At 46.6% G+C, this 27781-nt stretch overlaps 1 protein-coding gene across 1 annotated transcript; it reads right to left on the reverse strand.

Moving 5' to 3' along the window:
- Positions 1-7265: 7265 nt before the first annotated feature.
- IER3 (immediate early response 3) lies at positions 7266-9853 on the reverse strand. The gene is made up of 2 exons (XM_066617564.1): positions 9626-9853; positions 7266-8521 (listed from the first exon to the last, which is right to left on the reverse strand). The coding sequence occupies exons 1-2, from the start codon at positions 9848-9850 to the stop codon at positions 8198-8200; spliced, it is 549 nt and encodes a 182-aa protein (XP_066473661.1). The 5' UTR covers positions 9851-9853; the 3' UTR covers positions 7266-8197.
- Between the last annotated feature and the right edge of the window lie 17928 nt (positions 9854-27781).

Genomic DNA, 27781 nt, shown 5'->3' on the forward strand with positions numbered 1-27781 from the left:
CAGTCTGGAGAGGTTGAAGAGCTTTCCGTCTGATCTGGTCCGGAGATAGATGCCTTCTGTTGCAGTTCCAAAGGCCTGCTTCAGCAGGACAGCGAAGAAAATCCCAAACAAGGTTGGTGCAAGAACACAGCCCTGCTTCACTCCGCTTCGGATGTCAAAAGGGTCTGATGTGGAGCCATCGAAGACAACAGTGCCCTTCATGCCCTTGTGGAAAGATCTGATGATCTTTCCCGGCCTGGCCCGGCCGACGCAAACGCATCCAACAGATGGGAACATTTCAAGAATGCCGTTTACAACACCGCCTTGTCCATATTCGGCAAGAAGACCAACAAGGCGGCAGACTGGTTTGAAGCCCACTCTGAGGAGTTGACACCAGTCATTGAGGAAAAGAGGAGAGCTCAAGCAGCATACAAGGCCTGTCCCAGTGAGCGCAACCTGCAGGTCCTCCGAACTGCTCGCAGCAAAGTCCAACAGACCGCCAGGAGATGTGCTAACGACTACTGGCTCCAGCTCTGTTCCGAGATACAGATAGCAGCTGACACGGGCAACATTAAGGGGATGTATGATGGTATCAAGCAGGCCCTAGGTCCAACACAGAGGAAAATTGCCCCTCTGAAGTCTGCCACAGGCGAGGTCATCCAGGATCGGGCACAGCAGATGGAACGCTGGGTGCAGCACTACTCTGAGCTATATTCCAGAGAAAATGTAGTCACCGAAGAAGCACTGAACAACATTGAGTGCCTGCCTGTGCTGGAAGAGCTTGACAGTGAACCAACCCTAGAAGAACTTCACGTGGCCCTGGACTCCCTTGCCTTTGGCAAGGCACCTGGAAAAGACAGCATCCCTGCTGAAGTCCTAAAATGCTGCAAAGAGATCATCGTCACTGAGCTGCATGAAATCCTCTGTCTCTGCTGGAGAGAAGGTGGAGTACCTCAAGACATGAGGGATGCAAACATCATCACGCTGTACAAGAACAAAGGTGACAGGGGTGACTGCAACAACTACCGCGGCATCTCTCTCCTTAGCGTTGTAGGAAAGCTGTTTGCCCGAGTTGTACTAAAGAGGCTCCAGGTACTTGCAGAGAGCGTCTATCCAGAATCGCAGTGTGGATTCCGAGCCAACAGGTCCACCACTGATATGGTATTCTCCCTTAGACAACTGCAGGAGAAATGCAGGGAACAACGACAGCCACTCTTTATAGCCTTCATAGATCTCACAAAGGCTTTTGACCTGGTCAGCAGAGACGGCCTCTTCAAGATTCTCCCCAAGATTGGATGTCCACCCAGGCTCCTCAGCATCATCAGATCTTTCCACAAGGGCATGAAGGATCAGGCCATAGGCCCTGGATTTTAGTGGATGTCCCCTGGTTCTGGTGTTATGTGAGAGTGTAAAGAGCATCTCTCTATCCACTTTATCCTTCCCATGCATAATTTTGTATGTCTCAATCATGTCCCCCTTCAGGCGCCTCTTTTCTAGGCTGAAGAGGCCCAAACACCGTAGCCTTTCCTCATAAGGAAGGTGCCCCAGCCCCATAATCATCTTAGTCGCTCTCTTTTGCACCTTTTCCATTTCCACTATGTCTTTTTTGAGATGCGGCGACCAGAACTGGACACAATACTCCAGGTGTGGCCTTACCATAGATTTGTACAACGGCATTATAATATTAGCCGTTTTGTTCTCAATACCCTTCCTAATGATCCCAAGCATAGAATTGGCCTTCTTCACTGCCGCCGCACATTGGGTCGACACTTTCATCGACCTGTCCACCACCACCCCAAGATCTCTCTCCTGATCTGTCACAGACAGCTCAGCACCCATCAGCCTATATCTAAAGTTTTGATTTTTTGGCCCAATGTGCATGACTTTACACTTACTGACATTGAAGCGCATCTGCCATTTTGCTGCCCATTCTGCCAGTCTGGAGAGATCCTTCTGGAGCTCCTCACAATCACTTCTGGTCTTCACCACTCGGAAAAGTTTGGTGTTGTCTGCAAATTTAGCCACCTCACTGCTCAACCCTGTCTCCAGGTCATTTATGAAGAGGTTGAAAAGCACCAGTCCCAGGACAGATCCTTGGGGCACGCTTTTCACTTCTCTCCATTGTGAAAATTGTCCATTGACACCCACTCTCTGTTTCCTGGCCTTCAACCAGTACCCAACTCCTGTACTCTCCTGTACCCTCAAGATCAGTGGCAGTGGTAGCACTTAATGTACCATCGGGGGAGGGGGAGTTGTTACATCTTCTATTGCCCTGGTAAACAATTCTTCTTCTCATTCCCCTTCGAAATATCAGGTGATGTAACTGATATAACTGATGCCACAGTTATATCAGGTGATAAAAATAGGTGATATAAATATAACTGATGCCACATCCTTCCTTAATCTCTGGGCTGTCCTCTTCCTTCAATTGTTCCTCTGTCGTCAACTGGCCATTGCACATCTTTTTACCATTTCTCTGAATCTGACGAGGTCAGTGGTGATGTGGGACACCCAGTGAATGAAGCCTGGTGGCTAGAAGCCCCTCCCACCACACTGAATGAAGTCTGTGTCACCAGTCATATGCTCCATGCTTCACTCACATATCTGAAATCAGTGACTGCTGCGGAGTTTATTTCAAAGAAACAAGATTCAAGCCAAGATATTTTCATCAGAACATTTCAACCACTGGAACCAAATTCCCACTGATCACAAATGACTGTGCACTTTTTGCTTGAAGGCAGTGAGAAGTGAAGAATCCCCCCTTTCTCATATGAGGAGTTTGGCTCCCCGGCTGTTGTGTAGCTATTATTTTAGACTACAGATGTATCAATCTGGGAAATCTAGCATTCATTATCCTCTCACAAGCCTCAATAGTGTACGGACTCTCCTGTTTCTTGGCCATATGCTGATATTTCTCCTGCAGTCAAACCATCCTTCTAATTCCAGTTTTAGGACGACGTGTTGTTGTTGTTGTTCAGTGGTAAAGTAATGTCCGACTCTTTGTAACCCCATGGACCACATTACGCCAGGCCTCCCTGCCTACCACTGACTTCTGGAGTTTGTCCAAATTCATGTTCATTCCCTCCGTGACACTGTCTAACCATCTCATCCTCTGCCGTCCCCTTCTCCTTTTGCCTTAGGATGGCATAGAAAATATATTTTAAAAAATTATATTCCACTTTCAATCAAAGTGGAATTTCCAAGCAGCTTACATGTTAAAACTATAAAATGCAATGTGAAAAAGGTGGGTTGAGAGTGAGCGGCAGGAGGGGCTGGCCCACCCTTTTCTCCATTGCTGACGCCATGAGCAGTTGTGGTGGAGTTGCGGGAAGCAGCAGCAGGAAGGTTATCCTGCTTTGAGCGCTTCCTTCCATGAGTGACCAGAACAGGACCGCTCCACCTTCTTCCCCTTCTTGCCTGCCCAGCAAGAGGGCCAGGTGGACAAGAAAGAGAAGAGGACAGAGCCCCCCACTGCACTCCTCCTTCTATCTCATCTTTCAGGCCTTCTGGTTGGCAACCTTCAGTCTCAAAAGACTATGGTATAAGCCTACAGCACCCAGTATTCCCAAGCAGTCTCCCATCCAAGTACTAACCAGGCCTGACCCTGCTTAGCTTCCAAGATCAGACAAGATCAGGAATGTGCAGGGTAACAGTTGCTATCAGGCCTTCTGTCTGCCAAAGCTATCACCTCCCTCTGAAGAGCAGGCACCCTCCTTCTGCAGGGCCTGTTTGCTTGGCCAGCTGTGACTGAAAGGGAGGTGGCAACAGTGACAACTTGCTGGCTTGCTTGAAAGGTAAAGCAGAGGAGTGTGTGAGGGATGGTGGTGATGCTCTGAATCACTTTGCGAAGTTGTACTCTCCCTTTGCTCACCTACTTGGAGAGGCAGCCAGGCAGGCACAGAAGAAGAAGAGGCAGCGGTGGCAGCAGCAGTTCTGATGGGCTACATGAGTGCCAGTGTATGTGTGAATGTTTTCTAAAGGGGGAATAATGAGGGGATGCATGTGGATAAGGGTGATGGATCCGTTGCAATGCAGGGAGCAGATCCATTAGGACCTCCCTTGGGTTTGGCTGCATTTTCTGAACAAGCCCACTGTGTGTTTTTTAACCCTGAGCTACGGGATATCTCAGGTAACTGCATGCATCTTTTTTTTTTTATCACAGCATAACATGCTACAGAGATGAAGCACAGCCACAGCTCTCCACAGCATAGTTTTGCAATGAAATGCACAAAGATAGCTGTTCACGTGGGGCAGGAGGTCTGGTCTAGAGGGTAGAGCCTTCATTTGCCTGAAGATTAACATCCACAAGGTGGTCAGTTCGAGGCCACCGGCACCATGCAACCTTGAAGCAGCTGGCAAGCTGCAGCTGAGCTGTTCCATCTGCTCGGAGCGTGGGAGGATAGAGGCCAGAATGTTAAACCAGATCGGAGTGTAACACCTTGAATGTAGTGGTTCTTGAAAGAAAGAACCTTCTTTCAATTTGTAAAAATCCCTGCGTGGATTTAATAAGCCTGCCTGTGTAAACCGCCTTGAATAAAGTCTTGAATAAAGACCAAGAAAGGCGGTATATAAATACTGTATATTATTATTATTATTATTACACATGCTGATTTCACGGCAAATTTACTGCAATAGCTCGTAAGTGATGTTGTGGTTCACTGTAAATGCATGAGGTGGGCACCTGGTGGAGTCATCAGGTGAAGCAGCCCCAAATGGGAGGATTGCCAAGGGATTGTGAAACAATTCCTCATGTGTGTGAGCTGGAAACAGGCCCTTTTGAGGCATTGAGAGGTCTGGGACCTGAATGATCATTAGAGACCCACCTCATCCTCCTCTTCCCCTCTGGAGTGTATGGTTTATCAGTGCTGATGTGCAGCCCCACCAGTGTTAATTAAACAACCCCGCCCCCCGCTTGATTGACTGGTATCACAAGCTAGATTGAGATGCTGATGAATTGAGGTTATTGGCAGTTTTTGCATGTTGCCCTTTTCTACCACCTCACATAAGAAAAGCCCATCTGGATCAGGCCAAAAGCCCATCTAGTTCAACCTCCTGTATCTCACAGTGGCCCACCAAATGCCTCAGGGAGCACACAAGACAACAAGAGACCTGCATCCTGGTGCCCTCCCTTGTATCTGGCACTCTGACATAAGCCATTTCTAAAATCAGGAGGTTGCACGTGCACATCACAGCTTGTAACCCGTAATGGATTTTTCCTCCTGAAATTTGTTCAATCCCCTTTTAAAGGCATCCAGGCTAGATGCCATCACCACATCCTGTGGCAAGGAGTTCCACAGACTAATTACATGCTTGGTAAAGAAATATTTTCTTTTGTATGTCCTACAGGTTGGAAACCTTGGCCTCTGAGCGGCCCGCTTGGAGGCAGGCTGTGCAGCATGGCCTTTCCCAGTTTGAAGAGACACTTGGCCAACAGACTGAGGCAAAGAGGCAAAGAAGGAAGGCCCATAGCCAGGGAGACAGACCAGGGACAGACTGCACTTGCTCCCGGTGTGGAAGGGATTGTCACTCCCGAATCGGCCTTTTCAGCCACACTAGACGCTGTTCCAGAACCACCTTTCAGAGCGCGATACCATAGTCTTTCGAGACTGAAGGTTGCCAACACACACACAAATCTCCCAGCATTCAATTTTAGTGGATGTCCCGTTTCTGGTGTTGTGTGAGAACATCCCGCTATCCATCCATCCCCTGCATAATTTTGTACGTCTCAATCATGTCTCCCCTCCCTCAGGCGCCTTTTTGCTAGATTGAAGAGCCTCACTGCCACAGAACCTCAAGGATTTCACTGCACCTCACAGCCTCTTGAATAAAGTGCTCAAGAGAGGAACTTAATATCCTCTTTAAGCCGGGGAAGGGGGATGGGACAGGCTGAAAAATGGGGGATTCGATCCAGTCCATGCAACCTCTGGCAGATCCACCCCTTCCTCCTCAACAAGTCCGCTGGTTTCTCCCTGTAACCAACCATTACTCCCCCTCCTCCACCGCCCACCCTTGCCTCCAATGCCCCAGTAGCGTGCATGCGCAGTAACCAGCAATTCTCACTGACAGCCCCATTGCATACATCACCCCTGCTTCTGCAGCACTGATGAAGGTGGCCATCTGCTGATGACATGAGAGTTCTGTCAGTGGAAGGTGCCCATAGGATTGGGCCCTGAGAGGACTTCCTTGAGTTCAGGACCTTCCACTGCACCAACTCACACTCCCATGATGCAGCACATTTTATTTGGGGAAAACACCAAAATCCGTGAAGAAATAAAACCATTTTCTTCCACCTCTACTCATGAGTAAACTATCAGTGGAAATATGAAGCTTCTGGGATAAGGGTTTCCCCACGCACTGCTCAGCTGATAAGCAGGACGGAATGGTCCTTCCCCATTAATCAGCTTGGCTTTATGCCAGACTTCCCTGTGCACAAGGGCAATAATGCAGTCCTCTGCTCAGTGCATAGCATGCTTGGTGTACTTATCTGATGGCAGGCTTGGCTGATTAGACAACAGTTCAAGGAAATTGAATGAAAGAAAAACACTACAGTAGCATCAAGATCTGTGAAAACCCCTTTTGTTGGGCTCTCTCTGTGGTCACACTTAACCATCTGCTTCAGGAGTGTTGTGCTCTGGATAAGACCACTTCACAAATGTCATAACACTATTTGTATATAAAAATTCAAACAATTGTTTCTTGCAAGGTCAGTGCTAAACAACCTTGGACCTTCAGGCTTACCCCAAACCATGTACCAGATCTGATTTGTGCCTGTTATCTAGAGCTCTGTGTGAAGCATGCAGCTTTAGCATGACATAGTTCCTTGACACACTGTAGCATGCGATTATGGGGGGTTACTCTGTGACATTGCTTGACCATCAGGCTCCCGTTCAGCACTTTTTTCTATGTTTGGGTGGCAGCATTGGCAGAGCTTTTCTGAGCACTCTTTGGTCAACAACTTTTAGAAATTAAGGATAAAATCTAAAATTCTTTGGAATTTTTTTTAACTTCCACCAGCAATAATTCCACCAGTCACAGTGCTCACCAGTCACCCCCTTGCATTATGCACAGCTTGCCATAGCACTTCTGGGTATTGATGCTCAGGCTATCCCCCTTAAACCCCTTCTGGCGATTTTGGTGTCCCTCTGTGCAATAATTGCACCTCCACGTCATCACTCCTTTCCCCCTACATGCTATTTCAATATGTCCCAATGAAATAAAATCCTCAACATTCATGTAAAAGTGTTTTATTCATTTGTTCATAGAACATACAGAATTCATTCAGACAATTCATCCGGCACACAAAATACATCTCAAAAGAAATTTACTACAATTTCAGAAACACTACAGTGGATGTGGTTATTTCTCTTTCGAGAAAGTGTACTTACATGGTAAGCAAACACCAAGAGCAACTGACTGGCTCATTCCTAGAGTTAAATACATACATAATGAAATTCTTTGCTTTTTTAAAATTTTTAGTTCCCTCTTCGACAGAATTCTAAGATGTATATTTTCCATCAGCTTAAGAAGTGTCCTACTCACTATGTTTTGTCTGTCAGTAATTTTCTGTCATTATCTCTATCATAGAAATATTTTTTTTCCATCAAGCTAATTAGGAGCACTGTCCTTCACTGTTGGTGGTTTCTCCAACACCTTTTCACCTTCAGAAAAACATCTGGATTCTCAAATACATCCCGCTTCAGCAAACCTGCAGGATATTTTATCCAGATTAAAATTTCTAATCTATTCCTAGCAAGCCTTAATATAAACGTCCAGCTTGAGAGAGAGAGAGAACCAGAAGTTACAGGTTGTGTCTGCGTTTTTATTTCAGCCTAGCATTTAATTCATCATTTTCCTTGCAAATGCCCATTTTCAGACAGTCATAAATAACAGTCAGTTTAAATTACATATTATTATATTATTATTAATAATAAATATTAAATTAATGTCCTTTCCCTGCCTGGCTTGACAGATGCCTGGTCTGCAGCAGAAATGGGGAACTTCCCCCGCCTGGCTGCAGCTGTAGTGTGGATTCAAGTGGATTTGACATCAGCCTTGCTGGCTTCAGAGAGCTGTCTGGGTTCCAGATGTGTTAACCCATTTGTGGCTGGAGCCCTGCTTCGAAACATGCTGCTGTTTTTAAAGCCAGAGTCCTGCCTTTGACATTGGTAACTGCAAGAGTCTTGCACTCCCGCTTTAACCCCCTGTCTTCAAGGGATCTTCAGAAAGCAGCTGGGCTCTGTTCCAAAAACTGGGTGATGTCAACTGTGGAGTCAGAAACCTCCTCATCTTCCCAGTGCCACTCAGTAGCATTGGCCACTTCCATAATTTCCAAGGGAAGTGATGCATTGAGAGGCTGTTCCAGGAGGAAGAGTTCACAGTGAGATCCCCTAAACCCCTCTCCAGTGCAGCCAGGGGGATTTTCCTCTATCAGGAGGGGGAGATCCTCTTCAGCACTGTAGACTTGGACGAAGATGATTGTGAGGAGAATGAAGAGAAGGCGTTTGGCATAGCTACGCTCCTCAGCAGGGTAATAGCGTTTCACCTATAAAAACAACAGACAGTTATATAACCAAAAGGAACAGCACTGCATTTTCTGAAACTCATCAGCAGCTTAGCATATTTCCCAGAATCCCTTACAACTACCAATGTCAAGCTGTACACTAGTCTAGTAATCCAGACATGGGACAGAACATTTCCCAGAATGCATGCCGTTTCCCATTTCTATTCCTCAAACCAATAGGTTTTCCCAGATCTCCATCATATCCAGGTACAACCCATTTCTCCAATTGCACTTTACCTTCTCACCCCTTACAGTCACATTACCTAGATTTAGTATCAGGGTTACAACCAGTACAGGATTGCTTTGCACCAGTTCACAGCTCAACTCAAATATAAATTTCTCAAATAAATTCAAGGAACTCTAAATGCAGCCATTGAACCAAGGTGGTTGTTGGGCTTCACTTCCTTGTCACCCCAAAGTATGGAAGGAAAAATGTGGGTAACTTTTGTCATTACTCTTCAGAGCTGTGTGGGAAGAGAAGGAGCCAACTACACACTGAACAGGTCAAAGCAAGTGTCTAATTATGAAATCCACACCCACACCTGAGTCAGCATGATGACAGGATACAGCATCTTCTCTTTTTGGAAAGACTCTCTTGCACCTGGCAGTTACATAACCACTCAAGAGCTTTCCTCATCTTTCAAGTGTGATGGTGGGGAAAGTTCTACCTGTTGAAATTTCAGCCAGTGAGACAACTGCTTGGAGGCATAGGAGCCTTGCCAGTGAACAAGAACAATGCACTATCCTTCACAAATACCAAAAGGGAATTTAGCTTTGCCACTTCTCTTATGCACAACTACAGGGGACTGTAAGTAGCCTAAAGTCTTGCTCTTGGGCTCTAACTCATCCCCTTCCCTTTCTAAGAGAATCAGGAATCCAAACTGGAGAAGGAGACCCCCAAATAACTTGTTCCTCTCTTAAAGGCTCCCAATTCCTTTTTCCCTCCCCTCCTTCACCATCTCAGGAGAATCCCACCTCCCTGACAATGAGCCAGTGGCACCGCAGATCGCTAGAGGCTCAGGGACGAAGCCTTACACTGCCCACCCACGCCCCTTCTCTGCCTCTGCAAAAGCACCCCTAACTTACCACTGGGGGGTACAGAACTCTGCGGGATCGCTTCTTGAGCCTGCCCGTCCTGGAGAGCTTCCTGGAGCCCGAGCTCTGCTCCACCTCCGGGAGGGGATCAAAAGTGAAGTACTGGGGCCCGGTGGGCAGCCGACGGCTGCCAGGGGCCGGGGGCATGGTCAGCGCAGGCAGCCTGGGCTCACAAGCGTAGCACATGCTTGTTGGACCGTGCGAGGGAGGGTTCATGCAGCAAGCCGGCGAGCGCGCTCAGCTGTGGCAAGCCTGGCTGGAGATGGGAGAGCGCGGGCCGGGCCGGCTTTATGCAGGGCGGGCGCCGCGCCGCGCCCCGCCCCGCCGGCTCCGCATTGGCTCAGCGTTGGGTTCGCGGACAGCTCACGGGAAACTCCGACCTTTTGCGCGCCGCTGGCTGCCAGCCCGCCAAGCGGGAAGCGCACGCACGGCAGGTCTCCTGTGTGGGGAGGGGGAAGGCGCTTGTGCAACGGGCAGGATCAGGGCAGAGGAATCGAGGTAAAAGTGAACACGCGCCACCCATCACTCTCTGAAAATGGACACATCCTGGACTGCAGCCACACACACGGAACGGCCCCGGACTTTTATACATCTCTCTCTCTCTCTCTCTCTCTCTCTCTCTCTCTCACACACACACACACACACACACACAGGCATTCTCTGGTCTATACAGTATACTGTACATCCTGGACTGTAACCAAACACATAGAATGGTTATGGACTTTTATAAATATCACACACACGGGGGGGGGCATTCTTTGATCAGTACAGTACATAACATAAGAACATAAGAACAGCCCCACTGGATCAGGCCATAGGCCCATCTAGTCCAGCTTCCTGTATCTCACAGCGGCCCACCAAATGCCCCAGGGAGCACACCAGATAACAAGAGACCTCATCCTGGTGCTCTCCCCTACATCTGGCATTCTGACATTGCCCATTTTTAAAATCAGGAGGTTGCGCATACACATCATGGCTTGTACCCCATAATGGATTTTTCCTCCAGAAACTTGTCCAATTCCCTTTTAAAGGCGTCCAGGCTAGACGCCAAGCAACACATCCTGTGGCAAGGAGTTCCACAGACCGACCACACGCTGAGTAAAGAAATATTTTCTTTTGTCTGTCCTAACCCGCCCAACACTCAATTTTAGTGGATGTCCCCTGGTTCTGGTATTATGTGAGAGTGTAAAGAGCATCTCCCTATCCACTCTGTCCATCCCCTGCATAATTTTGTATGTCTCAATCATGTCCCCCCTCAAGCGTCTCTTTTCTAGGCTGAAGAGGCCCAAACGCCGTAGCCTTTCCTCATAAGGAAGGTGCCCCAGCCCCGTAATCATCTTAGTTGCTCTCTTTTGCACCTTTTCCATTTCCACTATGTCTTTTTTGAGATGCGACGACCAGAACTGGACACAATACTCCAGGTGTGGCCTTACCATAGATTTGTACAACGGCATTATAATACTAGCCATTTTGTTCTCAATACCCTTCCTAATGATCCCAAGCATAGAATTGGCCTTCTTCACTGCCGCCGCACATTGGGTCGACACTTTCATCGACCTGTCCACCACCACCCCAAGATCTCTCTCCTGATCTGTCACAGACAGCTCAGAACCCATCAGCCTATATCTAAAGTTTTGATTTTTTGCCCCAATGTGCATGACTTTACACTTACTGACATTGAAGCGCATCTGCCATTTTGCTGCCCATTCTGCCAGTCTGGAGAGATCCTTCTGGAGCTCCTCACAATCACTTCTGGTCTTTACCACTCGGAAAAGTTTGGTGTCGTCTGCAAACTTAGCCACTTCACTGCTCAACCCTGTCTCCAGGTCATTTATGAAGAGGTTGAAAAGCACTGGTCCCAGGACAGATCCTTGGGGCACACCACTTTTCACCTCTCTCCATTGTGAAAATTGCCCATTGACACCCACTCTCTGCTTCCTGTCCTCCAACCAGTTCTCAATCCATGAGAGGACCTGTCCTCTAATTCCCTGACTGTGGAGTTTTTTCAGTAGCCTTTGGTGAGGGACTGTGTCAAACGCCTTCTGAAAGTCCAGATATATAATGTCCACGGGTTCTCCTGCATCCACATGCCTGTTGACCTTTTCAAAGAATTCTATAAGGTTCGTGAGGCAAGACTTACCCTTACAGAAGCCATGCTGACTCTCCCTCAGCAAGGCCTGTTCGTCTATGTGTTTTGAGATCCTATCTTTGATGAGGCATTCCACCATCTTACCCGGTATGGATGTTAGGCTGACCGGCCTATAGTTTCCCGGGTCCCCCCTCTTTCCCTTTTTAAAAATAGGCGTGACATTTGCTATCCTCCAATCTTCTGGCACCATGGCCGTTTTGAGGGACAAGTTGCATACCTTAGTCAAGAGATCTGCAACTTCATTCTTCAATTCCTTAATAACTCTTGGGTGGATGCCATCAGGGTCCGGTGATAACTCTTGGGTGGATGCCATCAGGGCCCAGTATACATCCTGGACCATAACCAAACACACAGAATGGCCATAGACTTTTGTAAATATAACACACACATGTGGGGGGGGGGGGAGAGAGAGAGGCATTCTCTGATATATACAGTATAGTGTACATCCTGGACTATAACCAAACACATAGAATGGTTATGGACTTTTATAAATATCACACACACACACACACACACACACACACACACACGAGAGAGAGAGAGAGAGAGAGAGAGAGAGAGAGAGAGAGGCATTCTCTGATCTATACATTATAGTGTACATGCTGGACTGTAACCAAACACACAGAATAGCCATAGACTTTTGTAAATATAACACACACACACGCACGCATGCACACAGGAAGACAGAGAGAGAGGCATTCTCTGATCTATACAGTATAGTGTACATTTTGGACTGTAACCAAACACATAGAATGGTTATGGACTTTTATAAATATCACACACACACACAGGCATTCTCTGATCTGTACAGTATACGTCCTGGACTGTAACTAAACACACAGAGTAGTCACAGAATGGCCACTGACTTTCATAAATCACAGAGAGAGAGAGAGAGAGAGAGAGAGAGAGAGTAAACAGGGAGACATACTGTAGATCCTCAAACTCCACTGCTGCATCCAAAAGGTCAGATGGGTTTATTTTGACTCAAAATGTGGAATCCAGCCTTTCTCTTCTCTGCCCCTCCTCTCTTCTCTACTATAATCAATGACAAAGCATTTTCTTAAGTGGGGCTGGAGACCATGACCTCTGAAGAGGGGGCGTAATAACCATCTGTAAATATCTGAGGGGTTGTCATGTGGAGCAGATTTGTTTTTGGATAGGACCAAGACAAATGAGTTTAAATTACAGCAAGGGAGATTGCATTTAAACTTTAAGGTCAAATTCTGAGGCATCCGGTGAGCCACTGTGAAACACAGGAAGCTGGACTAGATGGGCCTTGGGTCTGATCCATTGGGGCTCTTCTTATGTTCTTGATGATACGAATGGTTTGGCAGTGGAATAGTCTGCTTTGGAAGGTGGTAGATTCTTCATTGTTGGAGTCTTTAAGCAGAAGCTGGATAGCCATCTACCATGGTAATAAGTGTGATTAGCAGGGGGTGGACTCAATCTGGAAAGTTCCTTTCAACTCTGGTCTCTGTGATCAGCTGCCCTCCCATCCAAAGGCCTTTGTTGCCTATAGCTTTTCTTGTCATTTGTTCCTGCAGGGTTTTCCTTCTTATTTCCCTTTTGCCTCTTTGGCCTTCATGGCCATCCTTCCAAAGCCATCTATTATCCTGTTTCTGCAGCTCAGATCTCTCATATCTTTTGGCCCAGTGCAAGACTAGAAGAGCTGGGGGTGCTTGGCAGGTTGGGCCTTGCGGGGCACCTTTCATTAGAAAAGGTATTGAAAACAAAACTGCTAATATTATAATGTCGTTGTACAAATGGATGGTAAGGCCACAGCTGGAGTATTGCGTCCAGTTCTGGTCACCGCATCTCAAAAAGGACATAGTGGAAATGGAAAAGGTGCAAAAGAGAGCGACAAAGATGATTACGGGGCTGGGGCACCTTCCTTATGAGGAAAGGCTACAGCATTTGGGCCTCTTCAGCCTAGAAAAGAGGCGCCTGAGGGGGAACATGATTGAGACATACAAAATTATGAAGGGGATGGACAGAGTGGATAGGGAGATGCTCTTTACACTCTCACATAATACCAGAACCAGGGGACAGCCACTAAAATTGAGTGTTGAGCGGGTTAGGAGAGACAAAAGAAAATATTTCTTTACTCAGCGTGTGGTTGGTCTGTGGAACTCCTTGCCACAGGATGTGGTGATGGCAACTGGCCTGGACGCCTTTAAAAGGGGATTGGACAAGTTTCTGGACAAAAATCCATTACGGGTTACAAGCCATGATGTGTATGCGCAACCTCCTGATTTTAAAAATGGGTTATGTCAGAATGCCAGATGCAAGGGAGGGCAGCAGAATGAGGTCTCTTGTTATCTGGTGTGCTCCCTGGGGCATTTGGTGGGCTGCTGTGCGATACAGGAAGCTGGACTAGATGGGCCTATGGCCTGATCCAGCGGGGCTCTTCTTATGTTCTTAAATTTCTGGAGGAAAAGTTCATCACGGGTTACAAGTCATGGTTGGTATGTGCAAGCTCTTGGTTTTAGAGGCAGGCTGCCTCTGATTGCCAGATGCAGGGGAGGGCACCAGGATGCAGGTTGTGCCTGTTGTCTTTTGTGCTCCCTGGGGCATTTGGTGGGCCACTGTGAGATACAGGTAGCTGGACTAGATGGGCCTTTGTCCTGATCCAGCGGGGCTCTTATGTTCTTAAGTAGATAAGTAAAAGCAAGCATTCTAGGGCCAATGATGTGACTGAAACACATCTAGTTTGCCCTAATGGGGGACAAGATGGATGTTTATAAAGCTGTAAAGTTGCTTTAGATGCCATTTGGGAAGAAGGGACAGGGTAAAAATCAATCAATCAATCAATCAATCAAGTTATGATTGGTGTTCTTGGCATCCTTCAGACTCAGAAGACGATGGCATCGCACTCTGAATGGTGGTTCTGGAACAGTGTTTAATGTGGCTGAAGAGGCCAATTTGGGAGTGACAATCCCTTTCACACTGAGAGCAAATGTATTCTGGCCCTGGTCCGTCCCCCTGGCTATGGGCCTTCCTTCTTTGCCTCTTTGCCTCAGTCTGTTGGGCGAGTGTCTCTTCAAACTGGGAGAGGCCATACTGCACAGCCTGCCTCCAAGTGGGATGCTCAGAAGCCAAAGTTTCCCATCTGTTGAGGTCTATTCCTAAGGCCTTCAGATCCCTCTTGCAGAGAACCCGTGGACATTATATATCTGGACTTTCAGAAGGCGTTTGACATGGTCCCTCACCAAAGGCTACTGAAAAAACTCCATAGTCAGGGAATTAGAGGACAGGTCCTCTCATGGATTGAGAACTGGTTGGAGGCCAGGAAGCAGAGAGTGGGTGTCAATGGGCAATTTTCACAATGGAGAGAAGTGAAAAGTGGTGTGCCCCAAGGATCTGTCCTGGGACCGGTGCTTTTCAACCTCTTCATAAATGACCTGGAGACAGGGTTGAGCAGTGAAGTGGCTAAGTTTGCAGATGACACCAAACTTTTCCGAGTGGTAAAGACCAGAAGTGATTGTGAGGAGCTCCAGAAGGATCTCTCCAGACTGGCAGAATGGGCAGCAAAATGGCAGATGCGCTTCAATGTCAGTAAGTGTAAAGTCATGCACATTGGGGCAAAAAATCAAAACTTTAGGTATAGGCTGATGGGTTCTGAGCTGTCTGTGACAGATCAGGAGAGAGATCTTGGGGTGGTGGTGGACAGGTCGGTATCGACCCAATGTGCGGCGGCAGTGAAGAAGGCCAATTCTATGCTTGGGATCATTAGGAAGGGTATTGAGTACAAAACGGCTTAGTATTATAAAGCCGTTGCACAAACCTATGGTAAGGCCACACCTGGAGTATTGTGTCCAGTTCTGGTCGCATCTCAAAAAAGACATAGTGGAAATGGAAAAGGTGCAAAAGAGAGCGACTAAGATGATTACGGGGCTGGGGCACCTTCCTTATGAGGAAAGGTTACGGCATTTGGGCCTCTTCAGCCTAGAAAAGAGACGCCTGAGGGGGGACATGATTGAGACATACAAAATTATGCAGGGGATGGACAGAGTGGATAGGGAGATGCTCTTTACACTCTCACATAATACCAGAACCAGGGGACATCCACTAAAATTGAGTGTTGGGCGGGTTAGGACAGACAAAAGAAAATATTTCTTTACTCAGCGTGTGGTCGGTCTGTGGAACTCCTTGCCACAGGATGTGGTGCTGGCCTCTAGCCTAGATGCCTTTAAAAGGGGATTGGACAAGTTTCTGGAGGCAAAATCCATTATGGGGTACAAGCCATGATGTGTATGTGCAACCTCCTGATTTTAGAAATGGGCAATGTCAGAATGCCAGATGCAAGGGAGGGCACCGGGATGCAGGTCTCTTGTTATCTGGTGTGCTCCCTGGGGCATTTGGTGGGCCGCTGTGAGATACAGGAAGCTGGACTAGATGGGCCTATGGCCTGATCCAGTGGGGCTGTTCTTATGTTCTTATCTTTGTATCACAGCTATGGTCTACCTGAAGGGTGCTTTCCCTGCACTAGTAGAGCAGCAATTTTCAATGTTTTTCTTCTCATGGCATACTGACCTCTGGGGTCTTCTCCCTCCCTCATAGTTCTAGTGCTCAGGATCACCCAGTAATATTGATTGACTGTAGAATCAAGACAGGTTAAAAAAAAAACAACTCCTTCATACAACTCAGAATTGATGTACAAAATTCAAAGCTGCCACAAAAGGTGGGAATGGCTACCCACAGTTTTGCAGCATGTAACGTCTTCCAAGTCACTAAGTGAAGGCAGCAGCACAAACGTGCCCCCCCCCAGCATCCTGTATGATAAACACACATGCACAAAAACACTGACCCACAGTTCTTCCCAACACATTTGCAGGTTATGAAATCTTACAGGAAGACAAATCTTCCACCTGTTGACCATATGTGCTTGTTTACGTTTAAATCTTGCATGTGGGGGGAGGGGGGAAAGCACCATATCAGAACAGAGCTGAAGCAGGGATCTGCTTTTTCCATAGTAAGTCTCCCTGTGAAATGGCCACCTCGTTTATGGAATCTATTTTGGTCTGTGGGTTGGAAATTAATGGTGCTGGGATGGGGAGATTTTGTGCAGACAGTTATGGGAGGGGAAAGTGTAAAAGGCTCCTCCTCACTGCTCTTCCCTGTCGAGATTGCAGCCTCCGAGACTGCTTTTCGTTAGAAAAAACAGTTATGAGGAAGAACCATGTGATTAAACATCACATGTAGCTGATGAACCAGGGTTAAGCTGGCACAGTTACAAAGGCAATAGCACCTCCATTGCAAAAGTACCACTTGCCAGATGCCCTTTTGGGCCTGAGGTTTCCTAGAGAAAAGAAGGAAGTAATGAATCCCATACCATCACCCACAATACAACAACTCAAGTCAGTGGTTCCAACTAACAGGAAGAGAATGTGTGGGGTGGCTGGAAGGGTTTTCTCTTGAATCTCCTGCTACTCATCACGTTGCTCAAAGGAAATCATTTCACAAGTGTGTTTTCTGGATGAATGCGAAGGCAGTCCAGTATATAGTATTTACACCAGTAGCTAGAGGGGTGCGGGCCACACCGGGTGACGCACATGGGGGTGTGCGCGACACCACTACTAGTCAAAATTGTTAAAATCTTGATATTTTCAAATAAAACAATCATGTTATATATCATTTGTTGTGTAATTTCATGAGGAATGCAATGAAGAAACTATGTTAAGATATCTCTTTTGTACCAAAAGTTATAGCCAAAAAAACAGCGGGGTGGGGCAATGGTGCATCACCATGCCCACTGTCCAGGGTGTGGCCCCACAGCAACTGCATGGGAGGAAGTCCGTCATGGGGGTGGCATGCTGGCCTCCTGCACTGGGAGATGCAAACCCTAGTGATGCCACAGGTTTACACCACAGCTTTTGAAATGTACTTCTGCAGTTGACATAGAACTTCTTTTCTCACTGTGAATACTGAATGCTAATATTATTATTGTTACATCTGATGGCCAAAGATTCTTTGGTAAGGGAGATTACAGGTTAGTAGCCAGGATGTTTGATGGTTGGTGTTTTCTTAATGGAATTAATGGTTGGGAGATCTCTACTTTACTATTCGCCATCATAGCTTGGAGGAGAGAGCGATTGGTCCAGTGGTGTAGCTAGAGGGGGTGCAAAGCATTAAGTTTTGCAGGGAGCCTCACCGAGGCATGCAAGTGGCTCCCCCTTTTGGAGCCATTCCCGGCGGGGGGAACAAAACGGAGACTAACATCTCCATTTTGCTTCCCCTGCCCGGAATGGCTCTGAAGGGGAGGGAGAGAGGCTGCTTGCACACCGCTTGCAACCTGTAGTGCTTTGCACTCCTTCTAGCTATGCCACTGGACTGGTGTAAGGTGTGCAGATGCATGCAAGTGTGTACATGTGTCAAGGATCAGCAGTTTGCACTTAGGAACAGATTGAATGAGACAGAGAGCGGGTGGGAACTGAGAATTGAGGACACTTCAAGGTGTATCAGATGTGGAATAATAGGTCTGTCACCTTGTCAGATTGCATGTGCTTCTGGCGTCCATCTGATCAATACTACTAAAATGTTGTAAGTCTCCAACAATATCTCCTCCAAAGGAAGCCAATTCCAGGTACAGCTGTCCCTGGATCTTCTCACTTCTCAGGGAAGTGTGAAGCAAGTCATGGTTGTATTGTTTCCATAGTGCATTCAGGGTGGCAGAGAACAGTAATAATGAAAACAAATCACATACAATATACAGTGAAATCAGGCTTGGCCTTGGAGGTCAACCAGGTTGGGCCCTGTCTGGGCAGCCCTGCTCACCAGAGGGTCCACTAGCTAGCCCTCAAGCTCTCTTTACACTTGCTCCTCAATGTGTGCTTAATGCTCAGCGAGTTGGTACTGGCTCTGAATGAAACTATAACAAAAACAATTACAACATAATAGCAGAATGAAAAGCAAAAATGCAATCCATGACTGTACCAGCCTTCATTTCAGTTCTGGTTAAACCAACGTTGACACCATCTGCTGAAAGGCAGGCAGTGATGACGATTCTCTTCGGAGGTTACTCTCTAGCCCTGGAGTGCCAAACATAAGGTCCGCTGGCTGGATGTGGCCTTCGAAAGCTCTTTATCCAGACCTTGGGCTCTCCCAATACCACCGTCAGCGGCTGAGCCGTGCTGAGGTGTCACTGCTCGAAAGGCAGCCCCCATGATAATTGAGCTGTGCCATATCTTGGACATATCAAGACGGTGTATTTTCTCTTCTGCCATTTGCAGGTACTGAGTTCCTAAGTGAGTAAAATATGCTTATTTTTGGTCATGACTAGCTGAATTAAAGCATTTCCTGCTTAATGATGTCACATCTGGCCCTCAGCAGGCGCCATTAATGTCATTTGGTCTTCTGTATGAAATGAACTTGAAACCCCTGCTCTAGACCTTGGGTACCACGACTGGAAATGATTCCTGGGTATCTCGTATCTGTTGTACCTCCAACTGTGGAGGAAGGCTTCCATTGCAGAACAGGATTCTCAAGCAGGTTCAAGCATGGGGGGGGGATTTATTTATGAAGGGCCCAATCCTATCCAACTATCCAGTGCCAATGCAACAGAGCGTGTACTGTATCCTGCGGTGGGGGGTGTGTGTGTCACGGAGGCTTCCTTAAGGTACATGAACATTTGTACCCTCCCCTTGCATTGCAGCTACATTGGCACTGGAAAGTTGGATAGGATTGGGCCCTTATTTAATCAGTTTTCCCTTGCCTTTCCTCAAACAAAGGGGTACCCCAGTTGGCTTCCAGTTACAATCCAAATATCCCAAGTTCATTTCTTGTACTGGATCGCAGTTTCTCTCTGACTACTAGACCCGCTTGCCAGCAGTTGGCTCAATACCTGCTGCAGCAGATGGGTGTACATTTTGGTGTGGCTGCAATAGGTGCAAGTGCTCCACCCTGTCATTGCCAGAAGCCAGGGCTGGTCCTACTATTAGGCAGGGTGGGGGGGGGGAGCCTAACCTACTATTAGGCAGGTTTCGGGTACAATGAAAGGGCAAGAAATGGTCAATTATTTTGCTGCCTGGTAAGAGCCAGCAGCTGAGGCAAGGGAGGGTGCTATTTGACTTTTCTGACTCAGCAGCAAAACACTTTTCACCGTCCCAGCCTAAAGCAGTTTTGGACTGTTATAAAACACTTCCCCCAACATTTGCATTACATGAAAGGATGAGCAGTTTGTTATGTATAAATTGTTGTGTATCTACATGTTTGTGGGTGTACACCTTTAAAGTAAAAGAAGGAAAGACATGCAAAACAACCTCTTTTTTTTTTTAGCAATGTCTTTGCTTCCTGGCTGGCTGGCTGGCTGTGAAATTGACCAGAATCAGCTCAGGATTCCCTCTAGTCAATTTTGCCAGAGATTACAGGTTGAGACTAAGCACTCTAGCAAATCAATTTAAAAAAAAACACAGTTTCTTTGGTGATTTAAAAACAGCCTTGCTGACCTTTGTGATGTAAGATAAGAGTCATTAAGAAGACAATCTATCAATCAGTCCTCCACTTCACTCAGTCCCTTCCTTCACCAATGCAAAGTGATCACCTTTCTTTCAAGTGCTCAGGGGAAAGGGAGGGGTCCTCTGGAGAGAAGGATTGATAGATTGTTAGCCTGCTGCCCCCCCCTCTCTCTCATTAAGGAGGCTGTTGTTAAAAGACTGTTCAGTTTTTTAAACTGATTTTAAAGGGATGCATTTTCCCCCTTCTCCAGGGATCAGCACATTCCTTCTCATTTGCAGGGGCCATTCCTGTTGAGTCAAATCCGTGTACAAAAAATCCGTGTATAAATAGGCTGGACCTGTATAACCTTCTCTTCTCTGAGAGCCAGAGTGATATACTAAAGTGTTGAGTTAAGTCCTGGGAGACCTGGATTCAGATTCCTACTTGGTCCTGAAGCTCACGCTGGTTATCCTTACAAACCAATAGCTCCAGGTTGAACCTACCTCTCAGAGTTGTTGTGAGCAATGGCGTAGCTAGAGGGAATGCCATCATGTCATGTCATCAACCTTCAGTCTCGAAAGACTATGGTATCGCGCTCTGAATGGTGGTTCTGGAACAGCGTCTAGTGTGGCTGAAAAGGCCGTTTCGGGAGTGACAATCCCTTCCACACTGGGAGCAAGTGTAGTGTGTCCCTGGTCTGTCTCCCTGGCTATGGGCCTTCCTTCTTTGCCTCTTAGCCTCAGACTGTTGGCCAAGTGTGTCTTCAAACTGGGAAAGGCCATGCTGCACAGCCTGCCTCCAAGTGGGCCGCTCAGAGGCCAGGGTTTCCCACTTGTTGAAGTCCACTCCTAAGGCCTTCAGATCCCTCTTGCAGATTTCCTTGTATCGCAGCTGTGGTCTACCTGTAGGGCGCTTTCCTTGCACGAGTTCTCCATAGAGGAGATCCTTTGGGATCCGGCCATCATCCATTCTCACAACATGACCAAGCCAACGTAGACGTCTCTGTTTCAGCAGTGCATACATGCTAGGGATTCCAGCTCGTTCCAGGACTGTGTTGTTTGGAACTTTGTCCTGCCAGGTGATGCCGAGGATGCGTCGGAGGCAGCGCATGTGGAAACCATTCAGTTTCTTCTCCTGTTGTGAGCGAAGAGTCCATGACTCACTGCAGTACAGAAGTGTACTCAAGATGCAAGCTCTATAGACCTGGATCTTGGTATGTTCTGTCAGCTTCTTGTTGGACCAGAGTCTGGAAAAACGTGGTAGCTGCTTTACTGATGCGTTTGTTTAGCTCGGTATCAAGAGAAAGACTGTTGGAGATCGTTGAGCCAAGGTACACAAAGTCATGGACAACCTCCACAAAGCACTAAGTTTTGTAGGGAGCCTCACCACAACATGGAAGTGGCCTCTCTCCTCCCTTCGAAGCCATTCCGAAATGCCTCTGTTTTGTTCCCACATTTAGATCCAAACAGCAGATCAAGTTGATCTCCATATTGTAAAAAGCTTTACAAACTGTGATTTGGCTGTTGTTAAAGGCCCAAGAGCAGAACAGACCATTTTTTTTTCCTGGTTAGGTGACAATCCTAAATTTATGAGTGGGATTTTGAGTATCAGCAGCATAGCTAGAAGGGGTGCAAAGCACTAAGTTTTGCAGGAAGCCTCCCTGTGGCGTGCAAGCGGCTAGAGGAGGGGCTACTTGCATGCCGCAGGGAGGCTCCCTGCAAAACTTAGTGCATCCCCTCTAGCTACACCACTTGCTGTGAAGGTAAAATAAGGAAGAATCCTGTATTATTATTAAGAATATTTATATACCATGTTTCAAGAAAAATATTCACTAAGTGGTTTCTACAGCTAAATCAAGGCCCTCATCTCTCCAATAGCGTGGGCACTACATTCCCTGGGAAGTAAGCGCTGCTAAGAACAGTGCTACAGGAGGCAGGACATTGGCGTTGATTGGCCCCCTGCTACCCAGAATACCCTGCTAGCTAAAATGAGTGTCAATCACAGCCAGGACAAAGCCAGGACTATGAATTAGCACTATGAATTTACAGTAACAAATTAACACTAATGCCATGGCATTAGATAGCCTAATGGATGGGCTGGTCTGAAAGGTTCCATGCCAGCTCTCTCCCGGAATCCTGATAGCGCCACCAACCTCCCTTCAGGAAATCCCATCTCAAAACTACCTTCTTCCATGGAGACTTTGGGCCCAAACCTTTCCAAATTTCCAGCACTGGTGCAACCACAATGCAGCCCCAAGATAACGGAACAAACATTCCCTTACCTTAAGGAGGCCTTGACTGCCTCCCCATCACAGGAAACAGTGCATGCCCCATTGGCATGGCTGCACTGGCACTGGAAAATTGGATAGGATTGGGCCCTTGTTGGTATCATCCTCATTGTCATTTGACTGCATGAGTGGGAAGGATTGGAATGAACAAGCACACCCCTTTTCCTTCAGGTAACCCTTCTTCCTTAATTATACCCATCTTCTATCAGCAATATAATAAGTATAAACAACCAATGCAATCATTTCTGACTCATAAAACAACCAACGCAATCATTTTTGACTCATAAAACTAAATGCATTGATTCAGCATAGCTCCTCAAAGCCTAAAGTTGGGTTTCTAATCAAGGAAAGAAATACATTTAGCTGTTAGAAAGGCTGAAACTCTGGAGTAAAGAGGGATAGTTGCTCATCCCCTACTAAATATAAGAGAAGCAGTAGCATCGCTAAGGGGCGGGGGGGGCAGGCCACAATGGGTGACATGCACAGGGGGATGACACCACTACTGGCCAAAATTTTTAAAAAGTTGGTATTTTTGAATCATACCATCATGTTATATATCATTTGATGTGTAATTTCAGGCAGAATGCAATGAAACAAACCATGTTAAAATATCATTATTCTATCAAAAGTGATAGCCAAAAAGCCAGCAGGGTTTGGTGCATGGTGGATCACCCAGGGCGTTGCCCCACCCACTGCATGGGAGGAGATCTATCATAGAGTGTGATGCTCTGCCCTCCTGCAATGGCTGATGCAAACCCTAGTGACCCCACTGAAGAGAAGCATCAGTTTAAAAAGCAGCTCTTTGCCTAGTCAGCAGGGCCAGATTTGAGATGACAGTAGTTGGCTGAACACCTGAATGTACAGCCTTATGTCTCACTGGCAAGAAGACACCCGCTATGCCTATGTAGTATGAGTGCTTTCCACCTTGTGGATATGGAGTGTGGCTTACAGAGCCAAACTGAAAACATGATCAGAATAAGAGAAGGAAGATGCAGAACAAAATCATTCAAGTGTGCCTGTTTGGTTCATTATTGGACCAAAAAGGACTGAAATTTGGGGGAACTTTTTCCCCCGCATCAGTGGGCCATGTGATTTTGTAACTCGGTTTTTGTAATTATTTTTTTTCTTGGTAATTCATGTTAGTGTGAAGATGAAGAAACTTGTTTTCTGATTGGCGGCTGTAACATATTATGTGGCTTTTTCTTTCCCGTTGTTTTTATTTTGCCCTTTTTGTCCATTATGTTGTGGGTTTATTTATGATGTTTTGTAATGTTATGTTCCTTGTGTGATACTAAAAACAAACAAAAACAATTACCCACTCAGTCAGTAAACTTCTTAGTGACCTTGAGCTGACAACTTTTACCAAGCAGTCAAAAATGATTTTCACACTTGCAGCATTTCTGTAAAAAGTAAGGTAAACTTTTTACTTTTCTGTAAAAAGTTAGCAAATTAACAAATTAACAAATTATTAACACTAATGCCACTAGGCATTAGATAGCCTAATGGATGGGCTGGTCTGAATGGTTGGGATAGCACAAGCTTTTCATAAGAGGAGCCCTGCTGGATCAGGCCAGAGGTCCATCAAATTCAATTTCCTGTATCTCACAGTGGCCCACCAGATGCTTCAGGGAACACAAAAGACAACAGGAGACCTGCATCCTGGTGCCACTTCCTTGCATCTGGCATTCAGAGACAGGCTATCTCTAAAACCAGGATATTGCATGCAGAAGACTTGCGGTACAATCCCTAGCATCTTCTGTTAAAACAGTGGTAAAGACCTCTTCCCAAGACACTGGAGAACTGCTGTCAGTCAGAATAGACCAGTGGCCTTGCTGTGACAAGGAAAAGCCCTCCCTGTTACTGTTCCACCATGATGGCACTTCATTTCCAACTTGATCACTGCACAGGGACGTTCTGGGCAGTTGTGTCTATTGCCCAGTGTCCCAGCAGGCTGTGCATGAGGACAGTGGCGTCACGAGGGTTCGTGTCACCCGGTACGGGAGTCCAGCACGTCACCCCCATGCAGTGGGTGGGGCAACACTCCAGGTGGTGGGTGTGGTAATCTACCATCACCCTGCCCCCCACTGGTTTTTTGGCTGTAACTTTTGATAGAATATAGTTATTTCAATGCAGTTTGTTTCATTGCATTCTGCATGAAATTACTCATTGATTGATATGTAACATGAATGTATTATTTTTACAAACTGTGATTTTAGTGATTTTGGTCAGTAGTGGTGTCACCTCCCCCCAGGGTGCCAACTTACTAACACTTTATTGGAGCAGTTCTCAAACTTTTAGCACTGGGACCCACTTTTTAGAATGACAATCTGTCCAGGACCCATTGTGAGCCCTTTTGGGACAGGGAGCCATTTAGTTATTTGATTTTTCTCTGTAAACCGCTTTGTGAACTTTTAGTTGAAAAGCGGTATATAAATACTGTTAATAATAATAATAATAATAATAATAATAATAATAATAATAATAATAATAATAATAATAATAAATTAAAATAAAACAAATATTTAAATAAGGGGAAACCAGCCTTGTTCTACCAAGTGAATTTTCTCTGTAGCCTGCCTGCAATAACACCCCCCCCCAAAAAAAAGAAGCAGTAAGATTTTCACCCCTACCAAGTACCCAGTTCAGCTTAAGTTCTTATATTTCAAGCATGTCACTATCAGGACCCACCTGGCTTTACAAGTCTGAGAGCCCAATCCTATGCCAATCCACTCAGAAGTAAGTCCCATTATACTCAGTGGGGCTTACTCCCAGGAAAGTGTGGAAAGGATTGCAGTCTAAAGCAGAAAAAAATTCACCTTACCCTGTCAAGCCTCTGTTTTATTCTTTTTATGGGGGGGGGGGCTGCCTTCTGAAGCATTTGTTGAGCTCCAGTTGCATCAAATCAGGACCATTCTGGTGGCCTCACATTTCCCTTTGCCTGACCTGCCCAGGAGCCAAGGCACATTTGCTTACTCACGAGTAAACGTAACCATGTGGCTTAGTTTAGCTTTCCATAGGGCTCAATACATTCGCCAGCTTGGAGGGAGGGACTTCCTTCTCGGGTGTTTATTGGTGGCTACATTTGATGGATCAGGATCATTCTGGTATTGTTGGATTCCTCTCAGCCTGTCCTTTCCAATGGACTAAGATAAGTTCACCTACTCTTGAGTAAATGCACGATACGGCTCGGTTTCACTTTCCATTGGGCTCCATGCATTTTTTGTTTTCCGGTTTTTTGCCAATAACATTTGATAGAAAGGTGATATTTCTCTCCAGTTTTTTTATTGCATTCCGCTGGAAATTCCACATCCAACGGTTTGGAATCCCATAACATGATGGGATTACTCCTAACCACCGCAATTTTAGCATGTCACCCCCCCTTGCGCGTCACCCGGTGTGACCTGCACCACCCTCACACCCCTAGCGACGCCACTCCATGAGGATGTCCGGGCAGACATGACTTCCGGAGTGTCCCTGTGCAGTGGTCAAGTTGGAAATGAAGTGGCACTATGGTGGAACGGTGCCATTCATGGGGGGGGAGGGCTTTTTCCAGACCTTGGATCTGGCCCACGGGTTGGGGTTTAGAGAGCCCTGGATAGACCAGTGTTTCTCAACCAATGGTACTTGTACCACTGGTGTTTCTTGGGATGGTGTCTGGTAATACGCAGAGGACCCCCAGAGCCCTGTTGCCTGGCAGTCAGACCAGCAACACAACACAAGAAGCAGTGGTAGGCGGCTCGGCTTGGTGAGCAGAGCTCAAATGAACACTTTTCATGTACTCAAAAAAGCCTCCTGTCCGTCATAAGTCTCTTATCAGTGTTTGTTGTGTCACATATGGCCTTCCAATCCAGAAGCAACTGGTGATGACATCATTACCAGTTACTTCCGGTGGTACTTCCAATAGGTGGACCATGTGAAGTGGTACAGCAGGGGACAAATGCTGAAAAATGCTGGACTAGACAGTTCTGGGCCAGCTGGACCAATGGTCTGACTCAGTATAAGGAAGTTTCTTATGTTTGAATCTACCATGTATAGGGTGGTATCAGAGCCTGCAAATAATCTGAGGAGAAAACTTGTTACATTTATTAAAGGTATTGATGTTGAAACAGGCAAGATTGGCCCATTCATGTTGCCTGCTAAGGCCATTGTCTCAGGCAGCAGTTTGGTGGGGAGGCATGCACCTCCACTCACCCATCAACCTCCACTGTCTTCTTTTTCCTGCCACTCCCTAGATTGGAAGAGGAAGTGTGGAGGACAGAAGAGTGGTGGGCTAGAGTGTCTTTCCAACACTCTAGTTCACCACTTTCTTTGTCTCCACACTTCCGCTCTGCCTATCTCTTCCTTTTCAAAGTCAGGGAATGGGAGAACAGAGGCCTGGCACATCACCATGTAAGGGGAGGCAGCATTTGGCATGTGGCCTCAGGTTCCAGGAGCCCTTGGGCCAGCTCTGGAAAGAGGTTAGTGCTATGGCAGCACTAAGGGGAAGTTGTCCCCTGCGCCACCCCCCCCCCACAAGCACAGATGTCAAAATGAACAGATGTCAGGTCTACCTATGTGAAAGGAGGGAAAATAAACTTCTGCATGCTAACAGTGCAAGCCTATGATGGTTTCCTCAGAAGTAAATCTCATTGAATTCAATGGGACTTACTCCCAGTGTGTAAGTGCATATAGGATTGTGGCCTTACAAGGCAACTGGACAGCAGATGTGGCTTGCTCACGAGCAAAGAAAGGCAGCCTACCCACCCAATGGACCAGGCTGCTGAATCTGTTTCTTAGTCCAGCTCCTAAAATTATTTCCTGTTTGGATTAAGTAATCCAGCAAGGGGCCGAAAAAACCTCTCAGATGTGCAAGTGATCAGGGGCTGAAGGTGCAGGCTGGCAGATCAACCACATGAAGGGCGGGGGAAGGAGGGCCCTTCGCGTGCAAAGAGTTGCTTAATACGTTGGCAGATGTTGAGCCAACCATTCACAGTACTATTTTTAGCTCTAGGCAAAACGGCAAATGGCAGGTTTGGGCAGTGAGCGGGGTTTTTCCTTTAAATATACCCAAACTTCCCTTTTACTTATGAGGAAACTTGAGACACATCCTCTTTGACTAATGACCAACAGATTCTAGCAATATGTTGTTGTTTTTTTCCTCTGTGTGCAATTAAGGGAAAGAAGATACAGTAATATAAAAATGTTAAAAGATCCCATCTGGTTCAACACTTTGTCTCCAGCAGAGGCTACCCAGATGCCCCTGGAAGTTCCTGAGTAGAAGGTGATGGAGATAACCCAT

Source organism: Tiliqua scincoides, chromosome 2 (assembly GCF_035046505.1).
Source record: "Tiliqua scincoides isolate rTilSci1 chromosome 2, rTilSci1.hap2, whole genome shotgun sequence".
Lineage (NCBI taxonomy): Eukaryota > Metazoa > Chordata > Lepidosauria > Squamata > Scincidae > Tiliqua > Tiliqua scincoides.

Excerpts from the sequence above, each read along its gene's own strand:
- IER3 (XM_066617564.1), bottom strand. The coding sequence starts at position 9,850 with ATGAACCCTCCCTCGCACGGTCCAACAAGCATGTGCTACGCTTGTGAG. Across the intron at positions 8,522-9,625 it reads GAGTTCTGTACCCCCCAGTG|GTGAAACGCTATTACCCTGC; the intron begins GTAAGTTAGGGG and ends TTGTTTTTATAG.